The following is a 17,915-nucleotide window of genomic DNA, read 5'->3' as shown; positions in this document are numbered from 1 at the left end:
TTATTGGTGGATCTAGCTGTGCAGAAGTGGATGGGCCAGCACCACTGCCACTAATCTCGTTGGCCTCAGTGTACAACTCCATGCTAGGATTTTTTCATGTATATCGAATATTGTGTGCACATGATTATCACTTACAAGTTAAAAAATCTTAATTTTAAATTATCAGCTGTCCAATACTGCAAGAAGCTTGTACCTAAGATTCTTAATTTATTTCTGATCGAATGATCCTATATTTATCAATATTAAGTTCTTCAGCATGTGAAGGGTATCAAAATGTCGAGTCTAAAACAATATCGGGTTGGGGCATTTAAATAAAACCCTTTTTCATTTTCTTCCTATAGCTGAATTTGGATAAACACTCACAACAATATACTCATCAGTAGTCCCTTCGAAGATATCCAATAAAAAAAATTATACTCACCAGTAGCCATTTTAAAAAAATATTATAAGAGAATAAAAAGGTAGTACAAACAAGATAGTTCATAAACTTTAAACCTTAAATACACATTACAACAAGATACGTTTAAAATAATTTATACTCATATTTCAAGAGCAAATGATATATTTGTATAAAATTTTGTTATTTATTTGATTGACATTGTAAACGAAACATGTTTATATTATATCATTTGCACTTATAATGAGATAAATAATAGAGAAAGACTCTATATGAATTCAAAAATATTATATTTATTTTATGAATAATGTTATGAAAATAATTTTTTTAATTAATATCAACTAATTTTTTAAAATAATTTTATTTATCTTAAATTTAAACTTTACACTATAAATTATTTTATTTTTAAATAAAAGTTTTTAGAATTAGAAAAAAAAAGAAATTAACTTATGATGATTTACTAAAAATAAGTTCTTTACATATTTTTTAAAATTATTTTTAAAAAAATCCCACATCTTAGTGCTCGTTGTCACAGCCTTGGACACACTCCAACGCTACCGTGCCGACACTCGGACTTACTCAATCTCTTGAGCTAAGACCAAGTCAGCCTAACCCTCAATACTTAGCAAGAAAGCTAAAAATACAAGAGAACATAAGAGAAAGGAAGCTTTGGTGGAAAGAACACTTTATTACTCAAGTGTTGGTTACAAATGATTCACACACAAACTCTAACTCTCACTCCTATTTATAGCCATCCACCTCCTCAATGGATGGTTAGGATTAAATCTTATCAACGGTCCAGATTAATCATCCAGAACCTTTTTTACAAATATCTATCTTACCACAACTTTCTAAATGTTTCTAGATTATTCCATACCACTCTTTATACTTCTATATACATCTACACTCTTCTAGAATACTCTATAGCCTTCCAGAGTATTCTAAAATCTTCTAGAGTATTCCGGGACCTTCTAGGATATTCTAGAACATTCCAGAACCATTTAGAGCATTCTCAAATACTCTAGAAAACTCTACAAACACTGTTAAATTTAACCTTCTAAAATTTACCGTGACATTCTCCCCCACCTAATGCGCAGACGTCCTCGTCGCGTTCTGCTCATGATAGCGCTCTATGTATTCTTGGAATTGCCACAGATCTTCACGAGCTTCCCAACTAGCTTCAGTTATCGGGAGTCTTTTTCACTTGATCAAGTATTGGATACTTGGTGGTACTCCTCTTCGTCGTACGACGCGATTAGCTAAGATCTCTTCGATTTCTTTATCAAAGGATCTAATCACCACAGGCGGAGCACGACTCGAGTCACCTATACTCGGTTCATCTTGGTCTTCATGATATGGTTTAAGCATACTCACATGGAAGACCGGGTGGATCTTCATAGAGGGAGGGAGTTGTACTTTGTAAGCAACCTCCCCAACACGTCCAATTATCTCAAATGGCCCTTCGTATTGGCGGATTAAGCCCTTATGAACCTTGCGAAAGGCTTTGAATCATTGTGGAAGAAGTTTAATCATTACCTTATCTCCCACTTGATAGCTTACATGCCTCCTCTTCTTATCTGCCCATTTCTTCATCCTCTTTGCAGCTTTGTCGAGGTAAGAACGAGTAACATCTGCTTGTTCTTCCCATGACTTAATCATATGATAAGCTCCAGAGATCTTCCCTGAGTAAGAGGAAGAAAGAGAGTGAGGCGTAAGCGGCTGTTGTCCAGTCACAATCTCGAACGGACTCTTCCCTGTAGACTCACTCCTTTGCGAATTATATGAGAACTGAGCAATGTCGAGGAGTTTTGTCCAATCCTTCTGATTAGCGCTTACGAAATGCCTTAAGTAACACTCGAGTAAGGCATTCACTCTCTCAGTCTGCCCATCAGTTTGAGGATGGAAGCTTGTTGAAAAATGAAGCTCCGACCCAAGGAGTTTGAACAGCTCTGTCCATAGTCATCATGTAAAGTGTGGATCTCGATCACTAATGATGCTCTTAGGATATCCACAGTATTTCACCACATTCTTGAAGAATAGTCGTGCTGTCTCCTCTACAGTACAGTCAGTAGGGGCGGGTATAAAGGTAGCATACTTTGAAAATCGATCCACTACCACGAGAATAGATCCAAACCCCTCGGATTTCAGTAAGGCAGAGATGAAATCTAGAGAGACACTTTCCCACGGTCGCCTTGATGGAGGCAGAGGTTCCAACAACCCACTTGGTGTCTTATTTCAATCTTATCTTGTTGGCACACAAGACAATTCTTCACATAGCTCTCCACTTCATCTCTCATTTGAGGCCAATAATAAGAAGATTCAATGAATGCTAAGGTCCTTCGCTGACCTTTGTGACCAGCCCACTTGGTGTCGTGGCATTCTCTTACCAACTTCCTTATCAGATTTTCCCATTTAAGAACGTATAGTCTTCTCCCTTTTGTGTAGAGAAGGTTATTTTCTAACCAAAATCTTTTGGTCTTACCTTCTCTAGCCAACTCCACCAACTTCTTGGATAATGGATCGTTATGCAACCCTTCCTTAATGGTATGCACAATATCTCCTTCAACCATAGAAATGGCCGCCAACTCAGCTTTGCGACTCAGCGCATCTGCTACCACATTAGTCTTGCCTGACTTGTATTCAAACTTGTGGTCCACCTTCCTCCTAGGTGGTAGTTGTTTTAGCAACTCGGGAGGCATCACATCCTTATTTTCTTCAAGGACTTCCTTGATTTTAGGGGGAACAACTTCTCCTTTGGACGTTGACTCCTGTTGTATCAAAGACATCATCTTTCCCTTCTTGAAATCTTTCTTGAGTTGCATGGTCGAGAGCATCGGAATTCCTCCAACTTTTGAGATTGTAGGGACCATGCATGGAGACCCTTTCTCCATGACGCATACTATGTTGTAGTATGGCATAGGTATTATATTTTCCTTCTTTTGTAAATCGAGCCCGATGACTATTTTAAAATCATTCATGGGTGCTACAGAGAAATCCACAAGGCCCTTCCAAGAACCAAGAGTCATCTCAACCCCTTTTGCTACTCCCTTGAGGGGTTCACGGGTTTGAACCAGCCATTCTTTTCGGTGATCTTCAACCCAAGCCTTTTTGCTTCATCAGGCGTGATGAAGTTGTGTGTAGCACCAGTGTTGATCATAGCCATGACGGGTTTTTCATTGATAAAGGCTTTGACATACATCAAGTCTTTCTTTTCTACAGGGTTTGTCTCCTTTCCCTTCACGGCATTCATGAGTTGGACATATCCAACACATTCAGTCACTTGTGATTGAGCCTCTCATTCCTCCGTGATAGACGCCAGAGTCCCTAGCTTGGGACAATCCTTCATTTGGTGTGGTCCCTTGCACACGAAGCATCCTTCTTTGGGCACGAAAGCCTTCTTCTTTTCCTCGTACTCTTTCTTTGAAGAGTATTTTCCTTCCTTCTTGGTTGAGAAACTCTTCCCCTTGTCTCCCCCACCTTTAGTAGAACTAGGTTTGGAGGAAGACTTGGGTTTAGAGTCTCTCCTATGATACTCAGTGAGTGATTCGGCCACCACGATGGCTTCATCAACATCCTTAACATTCCTTCTTTGTAGTTCTTGCTTTGCCCAATGTTGGAGTCCATCAATGAAGAAGAATAATGCATCCACTGATGCTAAGTTGGGGATTTGAAGCGTGAGAGTAGTGAACTCCTTTACGTAGTCGCTAATAGTAGTCTTGTGCTTCAACTCCCTTAACTTCTTTCTCGCTTCATAAACCACATTCTCAGGGAAGAATTGTCTCTTTAGTTCCCTTTTGAAATCTTTCCATGTGGCTATGTTGCAAGTATCCTTCTTCATATCTTCGCACTTTCTCCTCCACCATAAAGTAGCATTATTAAAAAGGTAGAGAGCTGCAGTGCGTACCTTTATTGCTTCTTCGACCACCCCTTGGCCTTCAAAGTACCTCTCCATTTACCATAGGAAGTTCTCCACTTCTCGAGCGTCCCTCATGCCCTTGAACTCCTTTGGCTTTGGGAGATCAATCTTTGTTGCCTCCCTTATAATAGTTGGTCGAGATTTTGCCTCCTCGAACCAAACTCGAACTTCCTCAAATAGCTTCAAGGAATTCTCAAGCTTCTCTTCGATTTGGAGCATGCTTTCTTTGAAAGCATCTAGTTCTCCTAACACGTGAGCCTCGAGGGTCTCCTTATCATGTTCTATCATTTGGAACCGTTCATCCATAGAGGATAAAACATTTTCCAACATAGAAACTCTTTCTTCTAAGAAGTTAGAGTCCTTACCTCTAGGCTCACTTGAAAAACGGACTTTCTTGCCTCCCCATTGAGAAGGAATAGCATCCCTTCCCCTTTGAGACTCAACATGCTCCATGGTGATACTAGAAGCCATACCCACAAACCACTTGTGCTCAATTGTCACGGCCTTGGACACACTCCAACGCTACCGTGCCGGCACTCGGACTTACTCAATCTCTTGAGCTAAGACCAAGTCAGCCTAACCCTCAATACTTAGCAAGAAAGCTAAAAATACAAGAGAACATAAGAGAAAGGAAGCTTTGGTGGAAAGAACACTTTATTACTCAAGTGTTGGTTACAAATGATTCACACACAAACTCTAACTCTCACTCCTATTTATAGCCATCCACCTCCTCAATGGATGGTTAGGATTAAATCTTATCAACGGTCCAGATTAATCATCCAGAACCTTTTTTACAAATATCTATCTTACCACAACTTTCTAAATGTTTCTAGATTATTCCATACCACTCTTTATACTTCTATATACATCTACACTCTTCTAGAATACTCTATAGCCTTTCAGAATATTCTAGAACCTTCTAAAGTATTCCGGAACCTTCTAGGATATTCTAGAACGTTCCGAAACTATCTAGAGCATTTTTAAATACTCTAAAAAATTTTACAAACACTATTAAATTTAATCTTCTAAAATTTATCTGATATCGTGGTAAAAAAGGGCACCCCCTACGGCCCTGCCCAAACCACAAAGAGACAAATTTAGCTCCGACGGCCCCACGAGGCGCGTGCCGGGCGTCTTGGAATGGGCACACTATGTGGTGAGGATGGCATTGGCATGACGACGAACTGAATGGTTCATTTTCACTCACATCCACCCACCACTGCACTACCCCTCAATTCTGAAGGCCCAGACCACCACCACCAACAACAACAAACTACAATCACTCCGCCATAAACCACTCCCCAGTCCCTTCGAACCCCCTCGATGGCCTGAACTTCCTCTAGTTTCCAAGTTCTCTACCACAACATGGAATCAATTCCTTACACGATCCCTTCTTCCAAGCTCCAATCACTACTTTCTTACAAAACACCCACCAGAACTCGATCCTCCAAGCTTCTCCCTCTTCACCCTCCCCCACTTCCAATCAAACCCTTCTATTATTCCCCTAAATGCCTCCCTCTCCGTCACCATCGCCTCCGCTGCCTCGTTCACTCCAACGCTAACCACCACCATCACAGCCACAGCGATCATAACCACCACGAGCACGAGCACGAGCACGAGCACGAGCACGACCATCACCATCACCACCACCACCACCACCACCACGCGCATCATGCCATCGACAGCGCTAACCTCACGGGACCACAACGAGCGATCATCGGGTTCGCGAAAGCCACGAGGTGGATGGACTTGGCCGATTTCTTAAGGGAGCACTTGCATCTTTGCTGCTTCTCCACAGCTTTATTCGTGGCAGCTGCCATTTGCCCTCACACTTTGCCAAAGCCTCTCGTTAAGCGCTTCCAACACTCCCTCATCATCCTTGGATTTCCTTTGGTTGGGGTACGCAACAATCAACCAAAACCCTCTCACTCTGTTTTCTTTCTCTTCTCTTTTCCCCGTTTAATTCTTTCTTGTCTTTCTTGTCTTTCTTTAGGTTTCGGCTTCGCTGGATGCTCTAATTGAACTTAGCAGTGGAAAAGTGAACATCCATGTACTAATGGCGATGGCTGCTTTTGCGTCTGTTTTTATGGGAAACTCTTTGGAAGGAGGGTTGCTTCTTGCCATGTTCAATCTCGCGCATATAGGTGAGCTATTTTGGAAATTCGAACTAACATTATATGCTCAAACATGTTTTTCGGAAGTGAGATTTGGTTACTATGGAACGAGATTGATTTGCTTGAATGAATTGTTTCTGCAGCTGAGGAGTACTTCACGGGACGGTCGATGATCGATGTTAAAGAGTTGAAAGAGAATCATCCTGAGTTTGCACTTGTTCTTGACACCAGTGGTGATAAGCTTCCTAATACATTCAACTTGGCGTACAAGAGTGTTCCTGTGCATGATGTAACTGTAGGATCATATATCCTTGTTGGTGCTGGGGAGGTAAGTTATGATAGAATCTATTGCTTACCTGCCTTGCATTAATTTTGAAGTTTGAATTGGTTGAATATAATTATACCTGCAACCAACGGCTGGAGTTCTTTAGAATTTCTGGGGTTTTAATATATAGTGAAACCTGGTGTGTTTGGTTTTTTACTTAATAAGCCCAAACTGAATTAATAATGTAACAATACAGTTGATATCCAAAGATAGAAGAATTAAAGAGTGAACGGAGTTAAAACTTAATTGTCTTCAGCTTATCTTTCTCTATAGTAACAAATGTACGTGTAAGTGTGTGTTTTACTGTTCTTCAAATTAAGAGGCATAAATAATTTTGGGTAGGATGAATGGCTTTAATGGCCTTAATAGTTAGTCTAAGGACATTACTATCATTCAAACAGCATGTGGATGATTACGAAGGTTTTTATTTTTATTTTTTATTTAAATATCACACACATTATTGTTATATGAAAAATGCAGTAGATTATCCATATATAGTTTGTTTTGGAAGGGTTTTTTCAAAATTTACTCATAGAGAACAGTAATTCTGTTAGTCTCCTTGCAATTTCTTATCTCGCTCTTCTCTGTTTTTCTTTTATAGAGAACATTTCCGGTCCGCTGTTATCTTCTTAAAAGAATATTCTTTCCCGAAATGAATGAGAAAAACTTATAGTCCATTAGTATTTTCATACAAACATCAAGGAGAACATTTTTCATACATGATACAGACTCATTCATGCACAATTTGGAGTCTCAAGTCTTATACATCAGACTATTGAAGTATAATGGGGATGGTATTGTGATTAGTCTGTGCCTGTAGATTGCGAAGTTTTCCAAGGCAACGCTACAATTACCATCGAGCACTTGACAGGGGAAATCAAACCATTGGAGGCCAAAATTGGAGACAGGATACCTGGTGGTGCAAGGAACTTAGATGGGAGGATAATTGTAAAGGTATGTTAAATTTTTAACGATAATGTTGCATATTTCAGTAGGTTTATATATATACAAGGTAATGAAGGGAAGCCCTGGAACAACTGTTGAGTTGTCTCCATGTAACTTCAATGTCACTGATTCAAGTTGTCGAATCAGCTGCTGAATCATATATCAGTTAAACTGCCTAATTACACTCTTTGGGTGTTACCGTTCCTCAGATCCTGTGATGCTTGTGCACCGGGCTGCCTTTTTTTAATATATACAAGTTAGTGGCTGTAGCAGTAGCTTGGGCTGGGTGATGGTACTTTTGGTGGGTGACTGGGAATGATCATGATGGATATCAAAGGTGTGACAAGAAGGTCAAACTGGTAGATTAATGAATTAATGGGTGGGAATCTGCGGTAACAGGAAGGTGGCTGTGGTTGTAAATATCTTAGTCTTTTCTTTCATTGAAAAGGAAATATTTTAGTTTTCTTATAATGTTTGTTTACTTTTTCTTAATAGAAAAGAATCTTTATAGTTCATCTTGAGAAGCTAACTGTAATGTTCTGGTAGACCGCTAGTTATGAGGTAGCCAGGTGGCACTAGGGACTAGAGGAGTTAGTGGTGGTGGTTTGTCAGGCAGTTATTAAGGATTGCAATATGTTGAAAGTGGAATTTGATTCCTTTATTATTAGTAGTACAATGGATATGTTGGTGATCTAGTGTTGAGTTTGACATGATTGAGCTTAAGGATAGCGTGATCAATCTAGTTCATCGAATCTTATCCATGAATTCAACTGTTAAGACATTGTGAAGTTAGTTTGCAAGTGTTAGCTTGTTAGTAATCATAATTTAAGCAAGATTCAGCATGTTTCTGAATTGTTACCTCCTGTCTATGCTTTTTAAAACTGTGCTTTTGTTGGGAGCTTACCACAAAATACAAAATTGATCACAGGTAACAAAGACATGGAACGAATCAACCCTAAACCGAATTGTGCAATTGACTGAAGAAGCACAGTTGAATAAACCAAAACTTCAAAGATGGTTGGACGAATTTGGTGAACGTTACAGCAAAGTAGTTGTGGTATTATCAGTTGCAATTGCCGTTATTGGGCCAATTTTATTTAAGTGGCCTTTCATTAGCACACCAGGTAAGTTCTTAATTCATTTATTCTAAATTCCAATTTTGATTTTGGAATTGAGATTTACTTTAAACTTTTATTTTTATTTTTAGGTTCACAAAATAATAACTTCACGAATTGCAACTTTTAGTTCAATTTATTTTACTTTATTTAAATATATGATTGAAAATTAAAATTAATAAAATACTAAAAATGCAATTTTGTACTATAAATGCAATTTATTATGAAAAGTAATAAATTAAAATTTAGATTTTTTTTATCTCATAGTTTTATTTATAAAAATAAAATATTTTAATAAATATGATAGATAGATAGCGTAGTAGATGAAATTGATAGAGCCATTATTAAGAGAGGATAAGCAAAAGATTTGAAAAAAGGCTAGACCAAAAGAGGAGTCTTGAATCCATTATTCCTCCCTATAGTTTTAATGAGTCTTTACCTGCCTTCAAGGAAGCAAGGTCAAGGATGACTAACCTTAGGAAATGAATTTCTTGGACGTTAAATGAGTAGTCTGTGAAGCTTTATACGTCCCATCTATTTGTGTCCTGGTCATACTTGCTTCTGATAACCTATTGCATAAGAAATACATTTCTCACCATTGCCATTCAGCTTAAAGGCAATATTTTTAGAACTGAAATTTCTGAGCCACCTTCCTTTTTAGGATGACAATACACCTCCCAGCCAATTAGAGTGATCACAACTTGTATCTAAGCACTTAACCAAGGAAATTTTCTCACCATCTTCCCATTTGGATGAGCTTCTCCCACAGGCGTTTTTTTGGTAATTATAGAAAAGGTATCAACATGCAAAAGACAAGGATGGAGAAAGTTGAAAATGCCAACATCAGCCAAAAATGTGACATATGATCAGCCATAACATCAAACAAAAACCCTTGCTAGCACCTATTCAAAACAAAACAATATCACTGGACCCCCAGAACCCTGTCTCTCTTTCCTGGAACGCCATCATTAAACCACACACCAAAAGTCTAATATAATTATTCCCCATTGTTAAACTTAACATATAAGTAGTGACAAGAGGGAGATATTTTGTTTTAACGAATTCAATGATAGCAAGGTGATGTAATGTGTCACTGTGACTTGTGAGAGCCTTGTGATATAAAATATTATTTGCTTAGATAAATGTTTTGACATAGGGTTTATGGAACTGTAGAATTTTGAGTCAAAAAGAGTCGTAAATTCTAATAACCATCGCTCACGGAAAGTTAGCTGTTGTTGGAGTTTATAACATAAGATAGTTATAATTCGCAGGATGGGCTTATCTAGTGGCTTGTCACCGCACCTAGTAGGATAGGCTTTGTTCTTCTTGTTGTATATATGGCTTATCTTTTCAGCTTATTTATCTCTGTCTGATGTAGCATGCAGAGGTTCAGTTTACAGAGCCCTAGGGCTCATGGTTGCAGCATCTCCATGTGCTTTGGCTGTGGCCCCATTAGCATATGCAACAGCAATTAGTTCCTGCGCAAGAAAGGTATTAATTAGCTTCGTATGGGTACATCTTTCACTATTTCAGATCCAAAATGTTGGTTTATATTTTAAATTCAATCATACAACATATGAAATTCCATATTAAAACTTCCATTTTTTTTTGTTTGTACTTGTGACTGAATCAAGTGTTGTCAGTGTTTTTTCCATATCGGTGTTTTATTTATGCCATAATCTTGTGCTGTCAATATTCTGTTATCTAATTTGTGTTCATTTTTCTTTTATGAATTTTTAAACTCACCGTCATTCTTTTAATTCCGCTAGTTCATAATAATCCCACATATTAACTACTGTATAGTAATATCATTTGCTTAATTATGATTTTCTGAACCTTACCAATAAATATCATTATATCCCTATTAATAGTGTCCTTAAATAGAAGTTAACCTCCCATTCATCCATTTGAAGAGGAAATGTTTTTTTATTTGTAGTCATGCGTAGAATAATGTTTTTAAGCCTTCTATGTGTTTGACTTTCTCTAAACAATTTTCTGACCTTCATTGCCTCACACTCTCAATAACAATTTTAAGCAGCAAATGTGAACATGAAACTTGAACCGACTGCCTTTTGAAGAAAAACTAACCCGTTAACATGCTTGATGCTTCCAACATGGAGACAAGCATTGCCTACTAAAATGTTAAAAGATATTTCTTATTGGGTCATGAAAGGTTCCTAGTTGGGTCCATCTATATGCAAATCCAAATAGCATAATTATATGTTAAGAACAGCTCCTAAATTAATGGACCTAAATGTAATGCTGTGAGTGGGAGACACAGAAATGGATGTTTGTCTGTGATGACTTGTGCTGCAATGTGATTGTCGTAACAGAAAGTTTGGTGGGTGAGTTAGGCTAGAATTACAACTCTTGGTAGAGACAAGCCTCTCTAATGCTCAGCATTCAGGACTTCTCTTTCTCTTCTTCCTTGGTTGATCATAAACTGATCTTATCTCAAAGGTGTGAATAATACATCATATTCACATTTCCTCATTTTCTGGCTCCTATTTGTGGTTTCGATAATTGTACAATCATGTTCTCCTCGATTACATTATTGTAATTTCTAAGTCTCTGTCTCAAACAGTTCATATCTGTTGGTCCGAATCAATTGGAAGTTATTCAAATTATTACAATAGATTACTTTTGGATTGTTCTTATTTAAGGTTGTGACAATTACCTCAACTGAATGGTGTACTGCATAACCTTGTTCATTTCAATGACATTGTTTTAAGTCCCTGTTTACTCCTTTTATGTTTATTGCCCAGACTGAATTAGAAAGTCATTAAACTGTTCAAAAATTTGAATCTCTAGATATTCATTTTATTATTGTTGTGATGGCTACCTCATTTTGCAGGGGATATTACTCAAAGGTGGACATGTGTTAGATGCTCTAGCTTCTTGTCATACTATTGCATTTGATAAAACAGGAACATTAACCACAGGAGGACTTCTATTCAAGGCAATTGAGCCCATTTATGGTCATAATGTCAGAAAGAATGAGTCAAACATTTCTTCCTGTTGCATCCCTACCTGTGAGAAAGAAGCTCTTGCTGTTGCTGCAGCTATGGAAAAGGGTACTACTCATCCCATTGGAAGGTATCATCTGGAACATAATCCATTCATATCATCTTTGGACCCTCCTCCATAGTTTTGGTTTTCATTGAATCTATATGTTATTCCTTTATTATCTCTTAAGAAAAAGAATAATACCTTTTCTTTGGGTCTGTTATGTGTAAAGCAGACATTGATACAAACACTTGACGTGATATAGACATAAAGACACCAAATTCTTAAAAATTAGTTAAATTATTGAACATGGATATAAATATATACATAATAATATAAAAATACATTAACTCACCCCTTAGTTGGTTTCCTTGTACTTTCTATGTTTGGATTAGCATAATAATTCGTCAGTCTATTGCATGCATTGTATGAACTATTCAAAAGACCAAACATGATCATTTTCAACTTAACCTTATGAAATACTTTCTGTGAAACATATTGCAGGGCTGTTGTTGACCATAGCGAAGGCAAAGACCTCCCATCTGTTTCTGTTGAAAGTTTTGAGTACTTCCCTGGAAGGGGCCTTATTGCTACTGTTAACAGCATTGAGGTACCACGTTTTCGTGTAGACAACCCATGGCAAATTATACTCTTGTTGACAAAGCAAAGGATCACAATATATGCTACCATATTTGCAGAATCCCAAGCACACAGTTTATTTAGAATTCCAATTAATCCTGTATACATCACAAAGATTTGTGCCTTTTTTATCATTTTATTTCTTAATGCAATTATTTTCCATACACACACACACTAATGCAAGTGCATGTCTGGGGATGCTTAATATCTCAAACAACCCCCAGACCTCCTTTCTGTTTTCTCTTTACACTTGATTTTTAGGTTATTTCAAAAGCATTAATAGGTTGCCTTTTTTCTTACTTCAATTCAATAGCTCTTCTAATTTCTCTTGGATAAATACAATAAAATAAAAATTTCAATTCTAATTAACTCATATCTTTTGTTAATTTAATACATAAAAAGGATTTTTATTACATAATCCAAACAAGATAGTTTATATTAAAAGTTAGGGGTGAATTAACATATCCGAACATAAATTAAACTTTGCATGATTGGAATATTGATTATATGCATAATTTTTAGCACAAATTTCACAACTAACTAAAACACCATAACAGTATATTATGATTGGATAAATAAGGTGACAAAATTGACCTCTAATATTTGTTTTTCCTCATTTTGTGTGAATAATAAGTAAAATGACTTAATTTGATTCTTGTGCTGTATAGTCAGGAACTGGAAGTGCTAAGCTATTGAAAGCATCACTTGGGTCTGTAGATTTCATCACTTCATTTTGTCATTCTGAAGAGGAGTCAGAAAAGATCAAGGAAGCTGTTCATACATCTTCGTATGGAAGTGAATTTGTTCATGCTGCTCTTTCGGTTAATAAGAAGGTGGTGAACTTTTCATGGGATATTTCTTTGAAAATACCTTTTACCCATTTCCCCCCATCCCCTTGAAGGTGTAAAACACATTGAGGTTCATTATATGAATGATATGATATGCTACAATGTCCGATTCTCATCAGTGTTCAAACCAAACTTGCTGCAGGTGACACTTATTCACCTAGAAGATAGGCCTCGTCCTGGGGTTTTTAATGTTATTCAAGAATTGCAGAATGAAGCAATGTTACGGGTGATAATGTTAACTGGTGATCATGAGTGTAGTGCAAGGAGGGTTGCAAATGCTGTGGGCATCAGTGAGTTTCATTGCAACCTGAAACCTGAAGATAAACTGAGTCATGTAAAAGACACATCAAGAGATACAGGTAAGTTCTGTAAATAGAGTTTTTTCTTTTTTAAATTTGGTATCTTTAATCTTTGTTAACAATAATATTTCACTTGTTCTTTGGACTTTGATTTGGGCTGATATCTGTACTAGATACATGTTTATTGATTTCACTTTTGTTGTGGCATACTGGTGTTTTTGATAAAGAAGTTAGGTAATAGGTAATTTGTTTCTTTTGCACCCAATTGGGTGTATCTAACTTAAATTGAACAAATAAATTCTGCAGAGATTAAAAGCCCATCTCTACGTGAATTCACATCTATGTTGTCTTCTTTTAGCTGTGCCAGTCAGTTTTACAACTGAAATTGTCATATTTTGAGGCTAATTTAATCAGCTTTCCACAAATTTTGCAAAATTCTATGGTGTCTTGTTCACATGCATCTTTCCTTTCATTCCATTTCTTCAAAAACTTTTGTGACAGGAGGAGGCTTAATTATGGTTGGTGAAGGAATCAATGATGCCCCTGCACTTGCTGCTGCAACTGTAGGGATTGTGCTTGCTCATCGTGCTAGTGCAACTGCTATAGCTGTTGCTGATGTGTTATTACTTCGTGAAAATATTTCTGCAGTACCATTTTGTATCGCCAAGTCTCGCCAAACAACAACACTGGTATTTTATATTTTTACATATATGCTGTTATCCGATAATATTTCTTCACTTTTGGATGCTATTGGCTTATGTTCAAATGCACCTGCAGATTAAACAAAATGTGGCTCTGGCATTGTTCTGCATTACCATGGCTTCTCTTCCATCAGTTTTGGGATTTCTGCCATTGTGGTTAACGGTATGAAAATTCAATTTTATGCTGGATTATATTCCTATTTGTCAGTCATGTCTTATTGTCAACGAAGCAAAGATGAATTTGATCCTTCTGGAAAACATCTGTTTATCTTGGCACTATGAAATCGTTGAATAAGCTTATTTTAGATGATTGTGAATGATGCCCCTATCTGTTGCCTAGAATTTTAAAATCCAGTGACTTCTCGTACTTAACCTTTTCCTATGGTTTGCTCTTTAGTGAAATCTCTTACATGCATGCAGGTTCTTTTACATGAAGGTGGAACCCTGCTTGTTTGTCTCAATTCTATTCGTGCCTTAAACGAACCATCTTGGTCATGGAAGCAGGATTTGTTACATTTGATTGGCGAGGTTAAATCTAGGCTTCCTTCTCTTGGGACAAATATTAAGGGCTCAAGCAACATTACAACGGCGAGTTTATAACGTGGTTTTATTTGAATGTATTGTGTTTATTGACAAACGTCAATATCCCCATTCCATTATTTGCCGTTAGTTTTCCTTTCTTGAGCCCTCGAGTTCCCCCCTTTCTAATGGAATAAGGAAAATGGTATATTAAGGTAGACTATACATGAACAATTCTCGAAGTCAATCAGAGAATTAATGAATTACTAATGTGAATAAATATTGACGCCAAAATACAGCACGCCAGTCCTGAGGTTGATTTTTACTGTTAGTACCTAGTTGAATTGATTTAGAATTGGTCAAATATTTTGCCCTTTTCAATCAGTTATAGCTTCCAACTACATTTGAGATGGTGTGTATTCTCACATCTGCCCAGAACCTCTTCCAAAATAAGAATAAAAAAGAACGATGTAAGGAAGAACATGACTGCGTAAAGAACCTTGATAAACTGCCCTAGGTAAGGTTTAGTGGTTTACAAGAGTTGATCAGTTACAGGCCCCCAAAAGGTCTAATATTTGACTTTTCCAAAATAAAAATAAAAGAACGTGAAGCATTTTTTACAATAAGGATCTGAACTCCAATTAGTTGGTATTGCATGTATAATGTACAAGACAATTTAAATTCCTAACATTTCTTTAGAAGGATTAATTCAATGTTTAAAAGGATTAATGAATTACTATTTGACCAACCCAATTAGTTAGCAATGCTTTCAACTTTAACTATATTTAAGTTTGAAATAATTCCCAAAATTCTGAGGGGAGGTTACAGCCCATGGCAGCTTGCGCTGTTTGATACTTTGATGTGTTGCTAATTTGTTTCCGGTCTTCTATGTCCAGGTAAACCACATCAATAAAACGCACAATTGGGGTTCCAAAAAAATCTATTAATATGCAACTGAACAGTACTATTAGTGTTTGATCAAAGTACTATCTTCGGCTGTGTTTCAACTTTTAATTTTATAATCACATTAATGATGACTGGTTTCACTAATTTCGGATCTCAACAAAATGCGAACAGCATTAATCATTTGGACTTGAGTAAATAACTAAATAGATTAAACTTATTTTGAGATTTGTTGAGGTATTCCCTCTCTCTTTGCCATTTCCTACTAATGACAACCTCTTTTTTCCCCTTTCCAAAAAAGAACGGGCATGAGCCTCCAAAACACAGACATCTTACAAAAGCAATGCGTCCAACCCTAACCACAGTGGGTGTCCTTTTACCTGTTAGGAAGTAACCATCCCGCTTATAGCTTATAGTTTATCATTACCACTTTTCCTCTCCCTATCCCCCTGTACATTAACCAACATTATTATTAGCCTAACACTAAAATAAAAAAGAGAAACAGCTTCCTTTTCATTCTTTTCCCTCTTTCTCTTCATTTCCGAAGCTCATTTTCCGACTTGCTAATCTTTCTATTATCCACTTCTTATTCACGAGTTGACTTTGCTAATCCCAACTCGATTTACCGAAACGTTCCTGAACCCACCAGCAGCCTGAAAACACATCCCATTGCGTTGTTCCATGTAACTCCTCACTTCTTTTCTTATCATTTCTTGCATCACCGCCATCAGCTCCGCGCTAAAATTAAACGGCGCTACCACTTGATGTTGTGGCGATGGCAATGGCAGCGGATCCGCTGTCGTTACAGCCGTTGAAGGCGCCGCCGAAGCCATCACCATCGCCGGAGAAAAGGCACGTGACATAGATTCCGTGACACGATTGGAGACTTCCACAGCAACGTCTACGCCAGGCAGAGACAGCGACAACGACGTCGGAGGGTCCTCTGAAGAGGACGCAGTTTCGATCGGAGGAACAACGGTCCTCTGCACGGGCCTCAGAACGTGCGACGGAGAGACAGCGCGAACGCTGCAATCACTCGCGTCGGATCCCGACGGGCTTCCCGGCGACGTCGGGCTCATGTGAAGCCCGGTGGATAGCGGCATGGTAGCACCTGCGCTCGCAGACCTCTTCGCGGGCCGTAGGTAGTAACCGCCGTCAAAGTCTGCCGGACCTGTTGCAGGCTCGTCGATCATCATGGATGAGCACTTGCGCTTGAGTGTTGAGTTCCAGTGATTCTTTACCGCGTTGTCAGTTCGACCAGACAGGAGTCGGGCTATTGTAGCCCACTTGTTACCGAACCGGGCATGGGCCCGGATTATCGTCTCATCCTCATCGGGCGTGAAGCCCCGGTGCTCAACCTGAGGTGACAGTTGGTTACACCATCTTAGCCTGCAGGACTTCCCGGAGCGGCCCGGGATGTACTTGCTTATCAACGTCCAGTTCCTGGGCCCGTGCCTCTCCACCAGCCTCTGCAGAGCCTCATCTTCTTCCGGGCTCCACGGGCCTTTGATCCGATCCATTTCTCTTCTAGACATGGCCATACTGCTTAGCTTCCTTTGTATTGTTTTTCAGATTTCGAGGATCATGTGAAAGTGAAGATTTATATATGGAGAGAAACAGAAGCGAAGTAGGTAAGGCGTTACGATGAGATTTTTGAAAGGGTTTTTTTGTGGTGTTGCTGTTTTGTGTGTGTGAAGCGGTTGGTGTTTGATCGTGGTTTATATGTGGGAGGGGTGGGGGGGTGAGGTAACCGGTTGAGGAGGTTAGGTTTTGAGGGGTTTCTGGGAGCGTTATGCTGAAATTGGTACCGCTTGTTCCTGGGGAGCGGTTGGCTTGGGATTTGGGATACAGCTGTAATTGGACACGCGTCAGTTTCAGCTGCTTCCGTTTGCACAAGTCATCCCTGCTCTGCTTTCTTCCTTTTTATCCTTTCGAATTCTCATTTTTAATTTAATTGAAAATCAACTGTTACGGTATGATTGTAGTATATTAGTTCTGTTTACAATCCTTCTCTCCATGCAAGAGCGCGTTATCTGCACAGCTCTCCTCAATCAAAGTAACTTTAAAATAATTCCTGCACGGAAATATTTGGTAACTCAATGGTATTAGTAAAAAATAATCAAAATTTATCTTATTTAATATATTCATTAGTTATGATAACAATTTTAATACCCTTAACAATGTTATT

General features: G+C 38.2%; 2 protein-coding genes across 2 annotated transcripts; one reads left to right on the top strand and one right to left on the bottom strand.

Moving 5' to 3' along the window:
• The first annotated feature begins 5,494 nt into the window (after positions 1-5,494).
• On the top strand, positions 5,495-15,118 carry LOC130945322 (probable cadmium/zinc-transporting ATPase HMA1, chloroplastic). The gene is made up of 13 exons (XM_057874059.1): positions 5,495-6,212; positions 6,307-6,457; positions 6,571-6,755; positions 7,560-7,706; positions 8,626-8,821; positions 10,191-10,303; positions 11,667-11,908; positions 12,323-12,428; positions 13,126-13,290; positions 13,448-13,664; positions 14,106-14,293; positions 14,382-14,468; positions 14,726-15,118. The coding sequence occupies exons 1-13, from the start codon at positions 5,679-5,681 to the stop codon at positions 14,903-14,905; spliced, it is 2,511 nt and encodes an 836-aa protein (XP_057730042.1). The 5' UTR covers positions 5,495-5,678; the 3' UTR covers positions 14,906-15,118.
• A 781-nt stretch (positions 15,119-15,899) lies between these two features.
• On the bottom strand, positions 15,900-17,432 carry LOC130945331 (transcription factor MYB44). The gene has a single exon (XM_057874067.1). The coding sequence runs from the start codon at positions 17,266-17,268 to the stop codon at positions 16,318-16,320; it is 951 nt and encodes a 316-aa protein (XP_057730050.1). The 5' UTR covers positions 17,269-17,432; the 3' UTR covers positions 15,900-16,317.
• Between the last annotated feature and the right edge of the window lie 483 nt (positions 17,433-17,915).

Source organism: Arachis stenosperma, chromosome 1, assembly GCF_014773155.1.
Source record: "Arachis stenosperma cultivar V10309 chromosome 1, arast.V10309.gnm1.PFL2, whole genome shotgun sequence".
NCBI classification, from domain to species: domain Eukaryota; kingdom Viridiplantae; phylum Streptophyta; class Magnoliopsida; order Fabales; family Fabaceae; genus Arachis; species Arachis stenosperma.
Note: the sequence above shows the minus strand (reverse complement) of the source record. Positions and strands in the feature narration are given on the sequence as shown.